General features: G+C 40.6%; 1 protein-coding gene across 1 annotated transcript; it reads left to right on the forward strand.

Annotated features, from left to right (window-relative positions):
- The first annotated feature begins 4,561 nt into the window (after positions 1-4,561).
- Positions 4,562-13,027, forward strand: LOC146524853 (UDP-N-acetylglucosamine transferase subunit ALG13). The gene is made up of 4 exons (XM_085170090.1): positions 4,562-4,769; positions 7,774-7,936; positions 12,577-12,715; positions 12,815-13,027. The coding sequence occupies exons 1-4, from the start codon at positions 4,689-4,691 to the stop codon at positions 12,924-12,926; spliced, it is 495 nt and encodes a 164-aa protein (XP_085026216.1). The 5' UTR covers positions 4,562-4,688; the 3' UTR covers positions 12,927-13,027.
- Positions 13,028-20,994: the final 7,967 nt, after the last annotated feature.

Raw genomic sequence — 20,994 nt, forward strand, 5'->3', positions numbered from 1 at the left:
CATCAGCCTACAGGGAACAGGAGTGTGTCATCTTATATGAAAACATGATTACCACAAATAAAGTGAGTCTTTTAAATTCACCGAATGAGAAACAAGTTCAACTGCGACCATCTAAATCAGAATTTTCGTCTTTCCACCCACATCTGACAGAAGTGCATCATGGAAGAAAAGAGTCTGAAGTTTAGGTGCTGCGACCTGAAAAGTGTTATTGCTTCTGGATTTAAAAGAAGCATGAATTGGTTAAAAAGGTCCTGAGCAGATGTGAGAGGATTTTGTGTTTGTTTAGCTTCACAGAAAACTTTAGCAAAAACCGTAAACTTTTAGGTCACTAAATACAGCACGATTTATGCAGTACACATGACATCTCAAAGTGTGGACTCTTGGATGTCTCTTGACCTTCAGCTCCTTGATGCTGCTGCTCGTCACTTTATGCTGGTGCCCTGATGCCTCTGCAGAGCTTTGTCACCACATTTGCTGCTCTACACCTGCATGCCCCAGGTACAGGAAGTCTTTACACCACAGGCCGCCCACACTTTGATGCTTTACATTGCAGGAGAGTCTACTTGGCATAAATTGTCGCTGGCACTGGTTTTTAATGTCAGTGATGTTTCGGTTTATGTCAGCCTGCTTTTTAAGTCTAATTGTTGAATGTTTGTCATTATGCTTCTTAAATTTGTAAGGTCTTAGTTCAATCTATAGGATCAAGACATTCCTTTGTCCCTGACCACCTCTCCAGCCACTCAGTGTGGGGGGGAGGATTATTACACATCCCTTGTAAAGATTCTGTTTGATGTTTGGTAAGCTTCCTGCCCTTTGTATGGCTTCACTGTGTTATCTATGGTGAACCATACATTGGGTGTGGGGGAGACTACCCTCTTTATGACCAGGATGTTGTAGAAACAGTTGTGATCAGGAAGACACACACACACATTCTCACATAACACACACACACGCATATACATACAGTGCCTTGTCTTTGTAACCAAGGGGGTTTACGAGGGGAGGTACTACTGTTTATTGTGAACATTTTCAATAAAAGGCAGCGAGAGGAGGCCGTCGTCGGGATCATTCGTAATGAGATTCGAAGTGCGTTTCTGAGATACCGACGAGGCCTCCCTTGCAAGTAAATCGATCGATCGCTGACTGTCTTGTTTTCTTCATGATGAATAAGTCTCTAAACCAGCGGGGCTTGTGGAAACAGACCCAACACTACTCATAACTTGGTGAATGTTTGTGAGCAAATTATTCAAAGCATGAATGCCCTTCCTATGTCATTATACTTTTTCTATACTTACTTCTTACTTTTCTGAGGCTTCGTGACCCCCCATGCCCACCTTTTTCGTCAATTAAAATGTCCATGTAACTACAATCCACCAACCAAGGCAGAGATCACCAAAGCCATCAAGTCCTTGAACAATGGAAAGGCACCGGGGCCTGACGGCATCCTTCCAGAAGCTCTCAAGGCAGACGTGGCAGCAGCAGTGGAGATGCTACATCCTCTCTTAGTGAAGATATGGGAACAGGAGCAAGTGCCTTCTGACTGGAAGCTTGGGTACCTGGTGAAGCTCCCAAATAAAGGCGATCTATCCCAGTTTGGCAACTGGCGAGGAATTATGCTGCTGTCCATCCCCAGCAAGGTGTTGACCAGAATCATCTTGGAGAGACTGCAGGAGGCATTGGACAAGAGACTGAGATCAGAGCAGGCAGGATTTAGACAAGACAGATCATGTACAGACCACATCGCCACTCTGCGCATCATCATCGAGCAGTCTATCAAATGGCAGTCTCCCTTGTACACAATCTTCGTCGACTTTGAAAAAGCCTTCGACAGTGTCAACAGGGAGACCATTTGGAAACTGATGCAGCACTACGGAATCCCGCAGAAGCGCATCAACATCATCCAAGAGCTATACGAAGACTCGTCCTGCCAGATCATCCACAAATGAAAACTGGCCAACCCCTTCGCAGTGAAAAACGGAGTGAGGCAAGGCTGCATGGAGTCACCGATGAGCTTCCTGATCGTCATGGACTGGATCATGAGAAGAACCACAGAGGGCAGCAATACCGGTATCCAGTGGACCTTCACCAAACAGCTGGAGGACCTGGATTTTGCAGACGACGTCAGCCTTCTGTTCCATAAGCAGCAACATGCACAGTCCAAGCTTACCCGGCTCGGTGAAGAGGCAGAAAAGACCGTCCTGAAGATTAACGTCAGAAAAACAGAGGTGATGCGGCTGAACAACCGACAAAAACCTCCACAGCAGCTACAGGGAGAAGACTTAGTGGGAGCCGACCGCATTGTCTACCTAGGAAGCGTAGTCAACAGTGATGGCAGTGCAGATGAAGATGTTAGGAGCTGGATCAACAAAGCAAGGCTTGCATTCAACATCCTGCAACCCATCTGGAACTCCAAAGCCTTATCTCAGCGCAGCAAGATCCGCATCTTCAACACCAATGTGAAAGCAGTCCTCCTGTATGGGTCCGAGACACGGCGGGTGACCAACACCATTACCAGCAAGATACAGATCTTCATCAACAAGTGCTTGCGACACATCCTCAACATCAGATGGCCTGAGAAGATCTCGAACACAGACGTGTGGAAGAGAACCAGACAGAACCCAGTTGGTCAAGACATCAAGAAGAGAAAATGGGGCTGGATCGGCCACAAAATTCGAAAAACCTTTCGACAACGTCACAAGGGTTAGGGGAACCCACTAAGAAAAAGAAAAGTGGGGAGATCCAAACAGACGTGGAGAAGATGTGTCGAGAGTGAAGTAAAGGCGGCTGGAATGGCCCCTTCAAGTGACCAAGTGGAGTTATTTATGAACAAAGCCTGTATATTCATACGTCTTTGTGTTATTTTTAACCAATAAACATTATTCCTGTCACGTAAATTTGATTATTTGTCCTACAATGTCCCATAAAAAGTACAACACATTTACAGGAATTGGCCCACTGAAGTGGAAATATACAGTACTGTATGAGAATTTGATGGTTGTCGTTGCAGCACGTACAGCTTTGAGCCCAGCCGTGTTGTTGGTGCCATGTCTGTGAAAGAGACCTGGCAGGGCTCACTATAAAGCCACAGTGAAGTAAATGTACAGCAGCTTTTAATCATTAGTAGTCCAGGTGTGCCTGCAGCTAGTCCTGCATTCATTATGATGCTACACAATGAGTGTGTGCTGAGCTTTCAGGAGCTTGTTCAGGTGTGGCCAGCTGGTGCTTAATCCGTTTGCACTGATGTTTAATCAGATTTCACAACAACCCCTTTGACCTGTCACAGGAAAAACACAGCTGAAACAAAAACAAATGACTCAGCCTTCCAGCCAGAGTTCACCTGGTAACAACCCAGCACGTTATCATTTAAACCAGAACTACAAACCAGCTCTTACTGGACTGTCGTGAAGATATTAAAGGCAGGATGATAATTAACTTCCACCAGTTAAACAGTGACAAAACTGAGGCTATCATCTTTGGTCCTGCCAAATCTAGGAGTGCTTTTGACAGCAATTTACGTAATCTCATCCCATATTTAAAGTCTCATGGAAAAGACCTGGGTATTATTTTTCATCCGGGGCTTCGCTTTGACAAACAAATTTGTTCCGTTGTCAAAAAATAGCTGCTACCAGTTAAAAACCATTAGCAAACTCAAATCTTTCCTTCTTTAAATGATCAGTCATCCATGCCTTTATTACTTCACATCTGAATTAATGTAACTCTTTAAAATGTGAGCACATCACTCCAGTCTTGGCCTCGCTGCACTGGCTGTCTGTCTATTTAAAAATTCACTTTAATATCACACTGCTTGTTTTTAGGGCTCTTAATAAACAAGCCCGGCTTATATTACCTTCTTTTTCATTTTCATTCAGCTCCCAGGTCTGTCAGATCCACAAGCCAAGATCTCATGAATATGTTCCAAGGTGAAACAATGAGCTGACAGTCTTTGCAGTCGCTGCTCCATATTTGTGTTGAGCATTTTAAGTTTAAAACCCCACATTTTCACTCATTTGTTGTAATATCAGTAACTCTACATGCCACCATACTGTCCTCTGGTTATTGTTGTCTCTATGTGTCTCTTTTGTTCTGTATTCCGTGCCACTTTTTACTTTCTTAATGAAATTACATTCCTCTGTGTGTATAGGTGTCCTTGGGTCAGTTAAAGCACATGTATTTATGTACTTTACAAATACATTGTTCTTACTCCCTTTTATATTGTTGTCTTTGTCACCATTATCTGCTCTCTGGATTCCTTATGACATAATAATTTTTTATTACGATAACCATAATCAATATTATTAGTATTAATAATAAACATGGGACATTATGTTTGTGTTTCATGGTAAAAAAAAATATGTTGAAAAACCAAACGATTCCTGGAATTATTAATATTTTTTCATTCATATTACCCTGCTCTTGCTTAACATTCCTGTCACTGAATCGACACCTTCCTGCATAAGCAGTAAACTGGTATTTTTCCATGCTGCAGCTCACACATACACACAGTACCCCTCGCAGAAACACCTCCGGTCCTATAGGTGGCGCCATGACGCGTTGTACGGCATAGCTGTGACGCCATCGGCTCTGAAGCGGAAGTAGCTGTCAGGTCCGCGGGTGACGACGAAGATGTGGATGAGATGAAAACTGAAGTGCGTAAATTTAGAAAACCCGGGTAATTTCGCTGAGCAGACATGAAGACGGTGTTTGTAACTGTCGGCACTACGAGCTTCGACGAGCTAATTGAGAGCATCACTTCCTCTGAGGCCACTCAGGTGAGGAAAGTTACCTGAGGAGTTATTGAAGATGTGAATAGTGTGCAATGAAACCACTGAAATCATCAGCTTTTAAAATCTATGAGCTCACTATTACTTTTATGTGTGACCGATAAAAGTGGGCTAAATGTGCTCTGATATTGTGCGGACAACCTCCCAGTTTTATGTTTAAAAACCAAGTGGAAATTATCTCTGGCCATCTGTACATGTATTCACCGGTCAATTTATTAGGTATACCTTGCAATGACTGATTTGGACTCCCTTTTGTCTGCAAAACTGTCTTAAATCTTTATAACATTCATTTATAACATATAACAAGGTGCTGAAAATATTCCTCACATAGTTTTGTCCATATTAACATGATGGCACATAGCTGGTGCACATCCATGACGGGAACCTCCCATTTCAACATATTCCATAAGTGCTCCATTTGATTTAGATTTGGTGACTCGTTGTCTTGTTCAGGAAACCAGGCTCAGGATGAGGTGAGCTTTTTAACACGGTGTTATATCCTGTTGGAAGCAGGCATCAGAAGATGGTACACTGTGGTCATAAAATGAAAGATATAGTCAGAAATAATACTCTTAGACTTTAAATGATAATCAGTTGGCACTAAGAATGCAAAGAAATGTCAACAACACCATTACGCCAAAGGCAGCATGGAGCCGTGCTTTCATGATCCTACTGTTTGAATGTTCAAGCAGAAATCAAGACTAATCCGACCAGGCAACATTTTCCGGTCATCTGTTTTCCACCGTTGGTGAGCTCATGTGAATTTTAGTCACAGCTGCCTGTTCTTAGCTGACGGGAGTGGCACCCGGTGTGCTCTTCTGCTGCCCAGCTGTTATGTGTTCAAAGATGCTCATCTGCATACCTTGATTGTAACAAGTGGTTATTTAAGTTACTGATGCCTTCTTATGATCTTAAAGCAGCCTGGCTATTTTCCTCTAACCTCTGGCATCTACAAGGCATTTTCACCCAGATGTTCACCTAATATTTTCAGTTTTTTTGTTTGTTTTTTAACCATTATCTTATGGTTTTGTAAGAATATCACAGTAGATCAGACAAGTTGCTCAAATACTGAGACTAACAACAAGGCCACTTTCAAGTCAGTTAAGTCACTTTTCTTCCTTTTCCTGATGCTCAATTTGAACTTCAGCAGGTTGTCTTGACCATGTATTCAGACACGGAAACATGGTCAACACCAGTTGCTACCATTTAATTGGCAGATTGGATATTTATCTAATGAGCAATTGAAAAGGTGTACCTAACAACATTTAAAATAACAGTATTAATAAGAGTAGAATTTCATTCATGTGTGCAAAATAAAATACTGAACAATGAATATTTCTCTTCACCAAAATGGTCTCCGTATGTGCTACAGTAACTTAAATGTCTGTTAGAGCCGTAAATTTGCATTTTGTTTGATTTATTTTTAAAAAATCTCCCTTCAGCACTAAGGATGGGTACCGGTATCGTTCTGACATAAACGGTAGTAACCAGACCAAAAAACAGCGCACATTTCGGTGCTTTATTTCGATGCTTTTTTTTCCTGAGATGTGATACACTTTAGATTCTAGCCAATCATTTTACCTTTCCGAGGATAGTAGTCGGGCCCAGGTACGTACGTTCTTTTAGAGCAGAGCTACAGATTAAAAATGCCCAAGGCGAAGCGGTCAGAAGTCTGGCTGTACTTCACAGCAAAAGATGCAAACTCAGCAGCCTGCAACAAGTGCTTTAAGGTGATACTGTGATACTGTGCAAAGGAGGTAACACCTCGAATCCGATGAAACACCTGGCGACGCATAGCGCTTTTTTAAAAAAAAGCCGAGAAATGCGCCGTATTTGATAGCTTGCTGCGAGACCTCACACCGAGCACATCTACTGCGGGTGGGTTGTCTGTTATCGGACCCGGAGTTAGCAACATCCCCCAAGAACCCGAAGAGGAGAGTCCTGGTGTCCTGACCCCTAGCCCCTAGCCCTGCCAGTGTAGCAGCAGCCGTTCTTCTCTGCGTGAGTAGCTTAATGTTGTTCGTGTGTAATTTACGTTGAGTAGGCTAACCACGTTATTACATTAATGCATGTAAGGTGAACTAGCAAACATCATCATAGCTACATGCGGCTGTCTTCTTGTTTGATGGCAGATACTCCCTTCACCCTGGCTAAAAAGGCTAAAATGACCAAAGAAAAAGTGGAAAACAGTTAAACATGAGGTTCTTGGACAAAGTTTGTGTTTTTCCATTGTTTAAGCACTGCTTCCAGCCAAGAGTGATACCATATATGCCCTATAGCTGCAGAAAAGGCTAACATTGTTATCGTTTTACAAAAAAACAGCTGAACATGAGAGGTTTTTGGACAAAGTTTGTGTTTTCCATTGTTTAAGCACCGGCATCGTTTCAAAAGTACCGGTTTGGCACCGGTATCGGATAAAACCTAAACAATACCCATCCCTATTCAGCGCCACAGTAATCATTGTGTCTTATTAATTTTCTAACAATATTGAAGAAATATAACTATAACGTGACAAAATATGTAACAAGTGAAGCCCTGTTCTCGAGCTTGATGAAAAATTAGCTGCCATTAAACAGGATGAGCAAATATTTATCAATTAATCCTGAACTACAACATGTACCATTATGTAGATAAATTAATTATAGGAAAATCTGTAAAATAATAACAAATCCAGTATTCACAGCTTTTAAGTTGTGTTAGAGGTTAAAACACTGCACTGTGGTGATATAATGACATACGGGACTGTCTGTGTGCAGACAAAAGGAAATATGAAACCAAACCTGTGACGCTCGCAGGTATCAAGTTATGAATAAGGTTCTCAGGAAGCTAATTCAAAAAGGTGCCGCAGGTGGCTCACACCTGCACAATGTGTATATCATATGACTGAAAGATATTCCCTCTAAAATCTTTCTGAAGTGTAAAAATGTCAATAATGTGTAAATTATTGATGTGATGTGCTGCTTTCATACTAAGCAATTATTTTCTCCCTCAGGTTTTAAAGGCTCGTGGATATGAGCGTTTGGTGCTTCAGGTTGGAAGAGGTTCAGTTCTTCCAGCTGCTGACAGCTGTCCACACATCAGACTGGAGGCTTTTCGATTCAAAAACTCAATAGCAGAGGACATCAGTCAGGCCGATCTCGTCATCAGCCACGCAGGTAGGGCGATCAGGTGTCCTACACAGCTAATTCACTCCCGTCCCACACACGGTGACAGTTTATTTCATTTTTATTATCTCTAGTTGAAAATAAGAGTAAACAATTAGCTGGAAAAGAGATTTTTACATCTATGGATACATCTCTACAGAAACCCAAAGCGTCTGAAATTGGTTTAAATGGGTGTTGGAATTAAAAAGGTGAGATTCTTGCATAAAAGGAACTTCAGCTTCTATTTAAATTTATAAGAAACACATTCAAAAAACTTGCAGAGCCTCACAGTTGGTTTGTTGAGAGCTGCTCAGCTTTAAGATGATATGTAAATATCAATGTCCCTGGTGTCACAGCAGGAGTAAATGGAGGAAAGAAGATCTGCAAATCTTGAGCCTCACTCAAGCATTTCTTGAATGACTCACAGGATGAGCCGGTGTTGTGTCGACACATAGCTATTGTTGCTAGCGGCCTGTCTCAAAAACACATAATTTGTTCTCATTTCTTTAGTTCTAATTGAAAACTTGACATACCTCGACATGGTGTGCACTGTGTCCTTAAAAAAAGTTTGAGTAAATGGCAAAGACCTGAGAGATGCACCTGGTCCATCTACTGTTCACCGAAGCCTCATTAGAAACGGTATGGACGGGTGGCTGTTAGGAAGACATTTATAAGGAGGGGAAATGGAGAGAAAAGGCTGAGGTGGATCAAATTACTCAAGAACTGGACTGAAAATCAGTGGCAACAACTTTTATGGAGTGATGAATCTAATTATGTATGCATATTTCATAAATCGCTTCATATTTCATGGTTTTAAAAAAGAAGACAGTTTTTTTTTTAATAAAAATATCCCACCAACATATTTTGCAGCACACACCAACAAGTATGCAGCCAGGATCCTGCATGACTCCACTCCAGCCAAATGAAGGTTAATCCACCAACCATTGCAGCTCTGATGATGTGGGCCCCGTGTGTTTAATGAACACAAGGAAAGCATGCAATAATTTTTAAGTGTTAAAAGACCTTCCCGGAAAACATAAGTCAAAGCAAAAGAAATGTTTCATCAGTGTACAAACACAAGACTGATGATTAATGGTGCAGCCGTACGAGGGCCTCCGAGTGGAGTTGGCTGTTACAAACAGGAGGATATTCATAACAAAGCAGTTTTCAGACAGAGCTAAACGCTTTTAAAATATGACTGAAGACCAGGCCTTTTGCCTCTAGAGGCACTTGAAGCTGCAAATGACTGTTTCCTTTACAAGTTACTACTGTGTATCTGTTGTGTAAATAGATCGGTCTGTAAAGTGTCAGAATGGCTGTAAAAGGCTGGTAGGGATGGGGATTGATAAGAAATTAGCGATTCAGATTCCATTGTCAATATCAGTTATTCATTAGATTCCTTATTGATTCTTATTGGCTCAGTTTTGAGAGTCACCACCATTGCTAAGCAGCAATAAAGAAATTACTTTCATGCAAAGTCGTTACTCATAAAGTAATTATTACACATATTACACTTATTAACTTTTCCAAGGAATTAGACGACTTGGAACTGGTTTTCTACAAGAACCAGTTCCCATCCCATCCACACAGATGGGACACTTTTTTTTTTTCTCATTTCCACATTTTTACTCCTGACCTATGTCCACACGTACACGGGTATCTTTGAAAACGGAGATTTTCCGTTTTTGTTTTAAAAAATAATCCACACGTAAAGTCAGAAATGAAGGAAAACGCTGCTAGGAACATGCCAAAGCAGCAGGTGGCGCTATATTCCTAACCGTGTAGAAATGTTGGCCAATCAGAAGTCTAGAAGCCTTGGTGGGAAAAAGTAAACAAAGCTGGGGCATAGAAGCAGACCCGAGTGGTATGTGTGGAGGGACAGTAACTGTGTGTGTATATGTAAGCATTTAAACACTGCAGAGAGTAAAAGTAACAGTATTGTAGAAATTCATTTCACCGAAACAATAACTTGGCGCACACTGTGACGTCAAAAAAGGCGCACATCTTTGACGCTGCGTTTTCTCTGTTTTTCTCGTCCACACGTAAACGCAAAAACGGGAGTTTTAGAAAATATCCACCCTGGCCGCAGTTTTTAGAAATCTCCGTTTTGAGTGACCGAAAACGCCGTTTACGTGTGGACGAAAGGTGCAAACGCATAGAAAAATCTGCGTTTTCAAAAATACCCGGGTACGTGTGGACAGTGTCTAAAACTGACAAACATCCCGAGCTTACTGTCACACAAAACAAGAGCAGAAAACTGCAGCTGTAGCCATCAGTGTTGACAAATGGTTGTCTGGTTTAAATATAGTAAATTCTTCTTTTAATCGGCTGAGTTTCCTCTTAGTCTTGAGCCACTGCTGTGTCTTTTTACTTGGTCCTGTTTTCCTCTCCCAGTAGACCCATTTACACAGAAGACATTTGACATGTCAGAGAAGGAAAAGCACAGGTGCAATTAATAACTCTCACGGTGGCTGTTTTCCGTCTGGATGAGTCAGGTCTGTGGTTTGTTAATGTACTGTTGGCTCTCTAGAGAGGCCTCCTGGGATATTTAATGGGCCATTATTAATGTTATTTGTATTAATTATAAACAGGTGGTAAATTTAGAGAACTAAGAAGAAAATGTCAAATAAACTGTAGAGAAGACCGAAGTAAGGATTTAAAAATATGGTAATAATAAAAGTGCAGCTACAGTACAGTGTAAGAGTGACAAACAAAAACATTAAAGTGAACCTATTATGTTCATTTCCAGCTCCCTATTTTTCTACTTGGGCTCTATTAAAGTATATTTGTATGAGTCACAGTTAAAATTGACTCTCGTTTATCTTACTGTGCGACTCCTGAGTTTGTCCTCTGCCTGAAACGAGCGTTTTTCTTTTTTCTTTTTAACCCTTTTAAGCCATCTGTCTTCTGACTGGTGTGGGGTTATGATATTATTTTATGCCATGTTAGACCCCTAATTAAAGATTGTGAATTATTATGTAGTTTCAGTTTGCATTATGCTCCTGAACTAGAAGAAGGTGATAATTATTACATTTGGTAAACTGATTTGCATTACATTAGACTGTTGATTTATTGTGAATGAATGATATTGTTTTATGATGCATTATACTGCTGAGTTATAAGAAATACTGTTCACAGAAAGTCATCGTCTCATTTGTCTGATTAGAAGAGAACAGAGCATACTGCCCCATTTCATCAGGAGCAGATAAACAGGGAGCCAAGGTCGTAGCTTAGGCGCTGTGTGAGAAAGAATGTTTAGGCTCTGATGATTAGGTGGGGGCCACTAGAGGCTATAAGAGTTTGATCAAGGCTCCACCATTTTGAGATCTGATGCTGTCTGTTGTATGGTGTCCATCTCCCACGCGTGTGTTCATTAAATCATCGTTTGACTTGACCCGGCCGGACCAGTGTGGTTATTTTGGTTTTCCTCCTGTATCCATTCCCAATATTTGAATCCGTAACACTGGCTGCCTCTCATAACCAGAAAGTTTAAACGGCGTGTAGGCGGGGCTTCAGTGCACGAGGTGGTCAAATTAGAGACATCTAATTTCAGTGATGTCTCAAAGCAAAAACAGGAGAAAAAACTGCCTGAAGCGGTTTGTTACAGCTCACAGAGATACCTTGTACATTCACTAACCTCATTATGGGGTGGATTAGGAGGTAGAGTAGGTCAGCCACTAATCGGAAGGTTGGTGGTTCGATTCCTTTTTGCTCTGATTGCGTTTTTAGACTCATAACATCAAGATAAACACATTGGAAAGATTTCTGAGGTCCTGTTGAGACATAATTTGTCTAGAAACTCTATATTCTTAGATTTTGTCATTTACATAATAGCCACCTTCATTAATTCAGCCAACAATAAACAGACCACAGCATGCTCGTGTGATGGATTACCAGTTGCAAGATTACAATGAAGTTGCTATAAAACTTTCCAACAAAATGATTTTTTTTTTCTTTAACTTGGGTTCTAGTTACAAATAATCCTGGGAATACAAACAGTGCAGCTGCCCAATAAAGACAACTGCAGATCCGCCAAATGTGCTGCAGCGGGTTTCATAAGCAGAATCGTCTTTCTGCTCTGTGTTGTTGAAGAAATGGCTCAAAGGCATGTTTTCCATAGCTGTGATGGTATTTTAGTATACAGTGGGTTTACCAACCAGGAGAGTGGGTTGGTAAAGTGAGCTACTGACAAACATACTGTTTATATAGAAGCACAAGAGGATGGGAGAGGGCAACAATCAGTGGGGTGTATAGTTTGTTTATAGTTGTAAAACATCAAGGGTCAGGTAGACACTGAGTGAGTGTGACAGGATCATGACTAAGACATAAACGGATAAAATAAAGGGGTGATCAGGAAGTCACACTCCAGGGAATAGGAAACTGTCATTTGCTACTGTTTACTACTCCATAGTAGCATCGACACAGTGAGACTGTCTTGACAATCTTCAACAGCATTGACCTGCACAGAGCTGATGAGAAGCGCAGGAAGTGAGATACAGGAATGCAGCAGAGAATCCAGTTAGGTTTCAGACCCTCTGCAGAGTAAAATCTCAGCGGAGAATGAAACTTACTTATCAGCAGTGTGACGTCACACAGATACACACCCGGTGTATTCCCTGGGTAAGAATCTCAGTGTTGTTCTTCCTCCTCAGGGGCAGGAAGCTGTCTGGAGGCTCTCGGTGCAGGCAAATCTCTGCTGGTCGTAGTCAATGATAAACTGATGGACAACCACCAGCTGGAGTTGGCCAGACAGCTGCACATAGACTCCCACCTGTTGTACTGCACGTGCAGGTATGTGCTCCGACACAGAACCCACATGCAGCTGATTCATGTGAGAATTATCAGTCAGATTGAAGTAACAGCTGTTTGTCTCTGGATGAAATGTTTCAGCACCCTGACAGAAACTCTAAGGACCATGGACCTCTCAGTCCTGCAGCCCTTCCCGCCTGGACAGCCAAAGAAATTTGCAGACTTTATGGACAAAGCTCTCGGCATCAAGTGAAGCTCTATATCTGCGTGATGTCGTGTTATGTACCTGTACGATACACAGATGACACTATGACGTGTTATATTTTTGTATGCAATAATAATACACATCTAAAACAACTCAATACAACCCTGCTGTATATTTTTAATTATTTTGTATGTTCTAGATTTGTCTTCTAAAGATGTTTGGTATCAAGGAAAAATTGAAGAAAGAGAAAAGAGTGAAGCTCTCTGACCTAGTTGCATTTCTTTATTGTGTTGACATGTCCTATTTAGATGTCTCTGTGGAGCATCCAGGTGGATGCTGGGGCAGTGGATGGGTTAAAACTGCAGGCTGTGATGGAGGGTAATGACATATCAGAGGGAGAAATGGGGGAATCTGCAGCTTTAATAGTGTGTGTGTGTGTGTGTGTGTGTGTGTGTGTGTGTGTGTGTGTGTGTGTGTGTGAGAAAGGGAGAGATGCAATCCAGCTTGGGGTGCCTGCCTGAACTAGCTCGCAGGCTATGCTTCATTTGTAGCTATTTTTAGAACTGCTGTTAAATTTCTTGGGGGGAAAAAGACTCACGTGCACTGGATATGATGAATGATTTCAAGTTAAGTGAGTGTCTTTCTCTGGAAAGAATAACAGACATACTGAGAAACAATTAAAATACATTTAAAAGGTGCTGGAAGCCTGTTTGAACTTTATAAATGATTTGGACGTCACAGAAAGCCGAACGGGGTGAGGGTTGTAAATCATGTCGTGTTTGGTTCATTGCATCGTGTCGATTTTTCTGTAAATTTAAACATCTCTTAGACTGAGTGAAAATAATGTTTACAAGGTTGCTTATTTATGAAGTAAACACGATCTGCAGTTTATCTGTTTTATTGTGGTGTTTGTTAGTATTTATTGCCGTGTTTGATTTAAAGTCCACTGTGACTTTTTGAACGCATGTGTCATAGTCTTGAGAGACTGCTTGACTGAGGCCTAACTCTGGCTGCAGGCCTGTGATTGTGCATTTTTCCACCTCATTTATTTCTGTGTCCGCTGCCCTCCCACGACTCTGACTCTGAGCAAGCTTTAGGACTCTGAAAGTCCACAAACTCCAGAACAACCTGAATAACTGTGCATGGATTTCTCAATGTAAATGATTTCTACTTCAAACAAAAGGCTGCTCTGGTTGTTCTCATGTTTGCCACAAGGGTGAGATGATGTTTAAATTTGTAGCCATGTGGGGGAATTGCTGCAGGGAGTTTTTGCAAAACAGTAGAGGAGAAGTGGTATTTTAAAATAGCTTAGCTTGGATAAGAGCCACCACCATCTGCTTCAGTGATCAGTCCAAGAGGTGCTTTAATAAATCATCTAGCATCAGAGAAGAGATGTGCACTGTATGTATCTTCGATGCTTTGAAATGAGAGGCTTTTGTTTTAATACATATTATATGTTTTCTGTTTTTGAGCCAGTGTAACACTTTAAATGCACTTTTATAGAGTCTGTGCATCAGTGGTGGAGTCAGTGGAGGACCACAAGCCTACCAAACATAGAACTGAAACTAGATCCAGTCTTTCTTTTTTCTTTCTTTTTCTTTTCTTTTTCTTTTTTTTTTAGCTTTTTTTTTTTTTTTTTATTACATCCACTTTCTGGTGCTTCTCCCAATCCTGATTGCAGTCTGAGCTGGCCACCACCTCCAGCTTCTCCAGAGAGAACTGAGGCATTCCCAAGCCAGCAAAGAAATGCCATCTCTCCAGCTGTACCCTGCGGTCTCCTCCAGGAAGACGTTTTTGGGGGTTTTGTTTTTATTTGTTTTACAGAACCATTTCTCTATGCCCCGAAATATCTGATTTAACAAAAAAAAAAAGAAGAAAAAAAAAAAGCACTGATTCATCTTTGAAAAAACCTAACCTCAAGGTAAGCGGGGGAGGGGGGGAGTGGGGTGATGCTAATTTATTTAACTGTGCAGATCTTAAAGGGAGATTAGTCATATAAACCAGTTTTATAGCAAATAATCTGTAAAAACCGGTCACTATCGATGATCTTTTTAAAAAAGTACACTGTTTACATTATGTGTTAAGAGATGGTGATCCCCTTCCTGTTCTCTACACACTGTGAATCATGTACAGATTATTACCACACTCCTCAGTATGTGTGCAGAAAATACAGATCACTCGGTAAGTAGGTAAACTCTGAAAACTAGCATAAAGTTAAATGCACTGCTTAACATAAAGTAGGACCCATTTATAGTGTAATTAGCCTATGAGCTGGTTAACAATAAAAAAAAAAAAGCAAACTTAAATATTTGAGTCTTCATGGTGTGGTTCTACATGGCAGCCAAGTCTGCATAAGCAAATATGAGTGAAAATATCACAATTTAGACGATTTGGCCTTCAGTGAATTGCTACACAGGGAAGAAAGGTTACATCAGTTTCTGTGCTGCGCCACTGCAAGCAATGACCATTCCTACAAGGGTGATCTGGCTCCTGTATTTCACACAATGTCTTTGAAATAGAGGAAAAGTGTGAATACTGGTCATGCACTGCTGAGTCTTCATTTCTTCATCGTTTCTTACGAGACAATGGTTTGCTAAACAGGAAATGATTGGTGAGAGGCAGCACGTCGCAGGTTTGGCTCTTCAGCCTCTTGACAGTGTTTAAAGTCACAACAGGAAGTATTTCAGTCCACTGTGACCACAGACGCTGGAGAGCAACAACTGATAAGCTGCTAATGTGTCACCAAGTCGCAGATTAAACCTGTTCATGTCATTTATTGTTAACTTCCCATATTTCCACAAGTATAGATGGCTTTTAAATCAGTTTCAGATTCAGATTTTCATATAGGAGGAGTGAAGCCGAACACGGCAGATTTTCTTCTCAGGAAAGTCCCTGGTTGTTGTTTCTAGACGAATTTCAGTGGAAGCGCAGGACTTGCTTTAAAAGGAACTCTGGTTATAGTGTAGCTTTCTTTTTCACCAATCAAGTGTGTCACAGCTGCTTCTGAGGAAGGTGCTAAAGGAAGTATATTCATAGAATCGAATTCTATAAACCAGGTGGCTCTTATATCCTCCTCAGCTTAATTAAATAAATAATTGCTTTGATATGACAAATGAAAAGAAATATAAATGATGGGATGACACCACATAATGACACAGCAAACTTCATATAGGCAAGTACTCAAAACACGTTAGTGACAGGCTATATTTGGTGTTACAACCCGAAATCAGATCTAACTGAATAGAAGCCACAAGGCACAACATGCAATCTGAGTAATTACTTGAATTTAAAGCTGCTTTCCATACATAGATACACTTATGCCAAATTCATTAGGTACACCTTAAACCTCTTATTAATGCAGATTTCTAATGATCCAATCACAGGGAAGCTTCTTGGTCCATTTAGTCATGTAGACATGATCAAGACAACCTGCTGAAGTTCGAACTATCAGAATGAGAAAGAAAGGTGATATAGGGGACTTTGAATGTGGCATGCTTGTTGGTGAGCGTAAGGGTGTTTTGAGTATTTCAGAAACTGCTGCTCTGCTAGGATTATTTCTCACACGGCCATCTTTAGGGTTTACCAAGAATGGTCTGAAAAGAGAAAATATCCAGTGGATGGCAGTTCTCTGGGTGAAAATGCCTTGCTGATGCCAGAGTTCAGAGAAGAACTCTGGCATGCACATGCACAAGAAAGCTCTGAATGTATTTCAAACCTTGAAGCAGATGGACCACAGCAGCAGAAAACCACACTGGGTACTGGCCAGTAGAAGATTCTGCTGTGGTTTTTAGATGATGGAGTCAAAATTTGTTGTAAATGACACAAAAAATGGATTCCTCCTTCCTCATATTAGCAACTCAGGCTAGTGGTGATGTTATAATGGCGTCGGAGATATTTTTTGGCACTATTTGGGCTCTGAGTACCGACTGAGCATCGTCTAAATCCCACAGCCTTCTTGAATATCATTTCTTTATGATCACAGTGTGCCCATCTTCTAATGGCTGCTTCCTGGAGGATAACGCACCATATCAGAAAGCTCAAATTTTCTCAAACGGGCTTCTTGAAAGTGACAATTCAAGAATGTGACAATTTCACTCAAATGGCCTTCACAGTCCCATCACGGATGTACAGCTGAAACGACTTTGTGATGCAATTGTGTCAATATGGACCAACATCTCTCAGGAATGTTTCCAGCTTCTTGTTGAATCTGTGCAATGAAGAATTAAGCCAGTTCTGAATGCAAAAGGATGTCCAACCCAGTTCTAGGAAGATGTACCTAATAGAGTAGCCAGTATGTACACTTGGGCTATTTTGTATTTTAATTTCCCCGTCAAATGTTATTTAAATCTATTACTATTCTTAACCTTCAAGTCACTGATACCACACACATATATTTAGAAGTACCTGGCTAACAGTTTTTGATTGAATCATGGGTAACAGGCTCACAGCACCAAACGGTACTCCTGCCAGTGCCTCAAGGCAGATACTTTATGGCCCAAGTGATGATGAAAACAGCTCAAGTTAACTTCTTTCTTTTTTTTTAAGCAATTGAAACCTATAATTAATTATACTGGGGCATTTTAGAATATCAATAAACAGTGTAGGCATGATAAACACAAATAGAGCCATATAATGTGGGTCATTATGAACCCACTGGGTCATTTCACTCATCAAATAGCTTCATTATGTGAGGGTTAATGTCTGACTGAAAAACCTCCTCAGTCTAAATGACCTCTCAGGCGTTTTACTTTTTTTCTTTCTTTCTTTAATTCGGCTCCAGTTTGGACTGCTTCTGTCTGGCACACAATTAGATTCACATGATGTTTGTGCAAACTGCGGGTTAATCTAATTGAGATGGACTGACTAAAGTTAGTAAAGCTGTTGTGTGGTAATGTTTGATGAGTCATGGCTGTGGCAACAATGCCTTCATGTTGCTTAATGGCCCTGTATACTCCCCCACACTCTCTTAAAACTGGCGTGCCAGGAATTCCAGTTTTCAGATTTAAAGAAAATCTAGTTATTCAGCAAATTTGTTTTAACACATCAACTCATAGCAAGGAAATATGTGGTTATAAGCAATCTTTTGCGTATTTATATGGTTTCTTTTCTTGTGTTTTGTGCACTCTTTTATATGTTTACAAGTTGGAAATTGGGAAATATTACTTTAATGTTACTAAATTCTTAATAGAAATGAAGGGCTTGTAATGTTAGTGAAAGTTATGACTCCTGCACGCAGAAAGCAACTGGATTTGAAGTATAGCAGTGAGCTCTCTGATACACAAATGGCTCATTCTGAGTGGACTGAATGCATCCATACAAAAAGTAACAGCTGGGTCAATGCTGAGGGTCAGTCAAACAGCTCTGAATGCAGTGGTCAGTTGTGGATATCACATGGCAAGAGGAACTTTAATCAGTGCTGGTTGTGTGCTACATCAGATCACTCCTTTTAACCGATTCACTGTGTGACAGCGAGATGATTGAGATTTTACCGTCTCCTCTGCAAAGTTTTGCGTGACTTACAGACTTGTTGGAGATAAGCCACATTTTATGAAGCTCAGCTGTTTAATCGGATGTGTGGTTTTATTTCAACTTCCCCTTGTGGCTTTGAAAAGTCAGTAATTGATCCATCTGTCTTAATTGCACTGGCTCTGTTGGTTCAGCTTTAGTGGAATTATAAATTATAAATAATAAAGCATTTTTACAGATGGAGAAGCATAAAGGACGGATGAAGCCACTGTGACAGCACCCGGGTAGAGGGCCGATATGGTTGTGTGTTGGTTCGATGATGGGCTTTGCTGTAGCTGTTTACTCCCTCCAGGGTTCAGGGCCAAAAATGTGTGATCCGTGGGCTTCTCTTTGTTTGTGTTTGTGTTGTTGTTGTTGGTCATTTTGCTTAGCTACTGCCCTGGAGAAGTGAAACTAAGTGTTAGAAATAATAAAACCTGCCCCCTGGGCCACACTGCCTGTGCTTTTCATTCTGCCCAATGCACAGCATTACCACTGTCAGGCTATGCACAGCAGTTTTTTTGGGACTGCACGCAAGGACATCTGCATAGGTTGCATGCCTGAAATCTTTCAGTATGTATGGCTAGAGAGAGGAAATCCTCTTTATGAAGGCTCAAGCTGAGCAATTACGCTGTCGGCATCGTGGAGATTTGAGACCAGATGTGACAAAGCAGGGGTGGATTTGACTGTAACTGACAAATCTTTAGTCCGTGAGCATGTTCTGAATAATCCTCCTTTTTAATAATGATCATAATTTACAACATTAAATTCACGATTTATTCAGTGTGACGTGAAGCAACAGAGCCCATAAAGATGTGGGGCAGTTAAAACAGACTTCTTTACAGCCAAAAATCTTTTTGGATCCACAGGAGTCGCCCTTGCAGATTTCAGGCATTTCACCCTGAAACCCTGAAGCTACGTCCATCTTTTATATTGCCTATGTCTAACCAGAATGCATTAAGTCACCGTTAAATCTTCTGCTTTATTGTAGCAGCTTATTGTTACAAGACAGCAATGTCTCCTCGTGCAGCATCTCCTGAGGTCTATCCAGGATTACTCAATGAATTATCAAATGATTTAGTAGGGTATTTTTTCCCCTGATATAATCTCCTGATTTCATATACACCCCCACATACACTGATTCTTCCTCCCCCTATTTAAATCCTGTAAATCCCCGTGGTTAGCTTGAGGTTGAGGTTGGAGCTCTGCACAAGCTAGTCAGCTTCTTTCCCCTAAACCAAAACTAGGAGCCTCATTTCTTTATGGAAGTATAAATCACACGTGGTCTAAAATAACATTGTATATTGTGCCATTAACCGAGAAGACTGATTATCAGACATGATGATCAGTCCTTGTGATTAGTCACAAGGAAAATTACTGGTGTCTCTAAAGGAGGAATGGTGAGAAAACCAGAAAACCTGTGTTGAAAACTTGGATGGAGTGTTTTTTCACAGTCTTTTAGCAGCCTTTGCAGTCTTAATGAAAATGCCTGTTAATGTCAGTAAACAGGAAATCAAGAGCAAGGCATGAACAGCCCCTGCTTGAAAAACGAAACAAAACATGAGGCCAGGGTGTCTTTATATCTCTGCATATACAATGCAGGCCTAAATTCAACTCACCTCCTAATCTCTAACCTGAAAGCAGACTAACTGAATAACTTTCACATACAAAAGCTGGAAATGCTCCTTTTTTAAACTCCAGGTATCAGATTAATATCAAAACTACCAAGACAAGGGTGTATTTATAGCCGATGCCTTAGAGCAAACTACAACTAACTACGTTGTGGGTGTCATGCTAAGAGCTTCTTTTGTCTAACAATAAATATATAAGAGAAGAACTGATGATAAATCAGATGACAGAGGACTTTTCCCAAACATAGGAACCTGTGGTAGACTACTACACGGACAACAACTACATCACTTAACCTGACCTAAACATACCTACTACACAGACTTGGGATTATTTTGTATGTTTGTTAACTTTTGCTTTAAAATCAGTGTAGTTTCAGTTTCCTGGATGATTTTGCTCATTTATTTTCACTTTTGTTGTTAAAACAAAAGTTTTAACAAAAAACTACCATCTACCAAAAAAACTACCATCTACTGTTAATTTGATTTGAATTTACTAAAATGTTTATTGCTTGTTTTCTCACAGTTGGTTGAGTTTTGAGTTTAAATTTAGTTAACCATCATAACCTCAGCCAGTGTGGGCAAGGGCTGTCTACACCAAGCAAAATGTCAAAAGTGGGAACCTGCCTACCCACAGTCATTTTCAGTGATATACCAAGAAGTGCTGTTACAGTACAAAATACTGTTTTAAAGGTGAAGATTTATTAATAAGACTGTAAATGTGTTTTTTGTGGGCTGGGAAATAAAAGTATTTCTCATCTGTTTTTCTACCATAAACCCACTATTTTGAACAGGTATAGCTACCTTTATAAACAATGCCAAGATAAAAAATATATATTTTACTTTACCCAAAATAAGTTGAAAAGAACCTATCCTGACCTTCTTGCTGTACAAACCTTCACAGCAGGAAGGTCCTGGGTTTAAAGCCACTGGGCAGGTAGGGACTTTTTCCCTGTGACTGTTTGGGTTCCCTCTGGATACTC

This window comes from Neolamprologus multifasciatus, chromosome 2, assembly GCF_963576455.1.
Source record: "Neolamprologus multifasciatus chromosome 2, fNeoMul1.2, whole genome shotgun sequence".
NCBI classification, from domain to species: Eukaryota; Metazoa; Chordata; class Actinopteri; order Cichliformes; family Cichlidae; genus Neolamprologus; species Neolamprologus multifasciatus.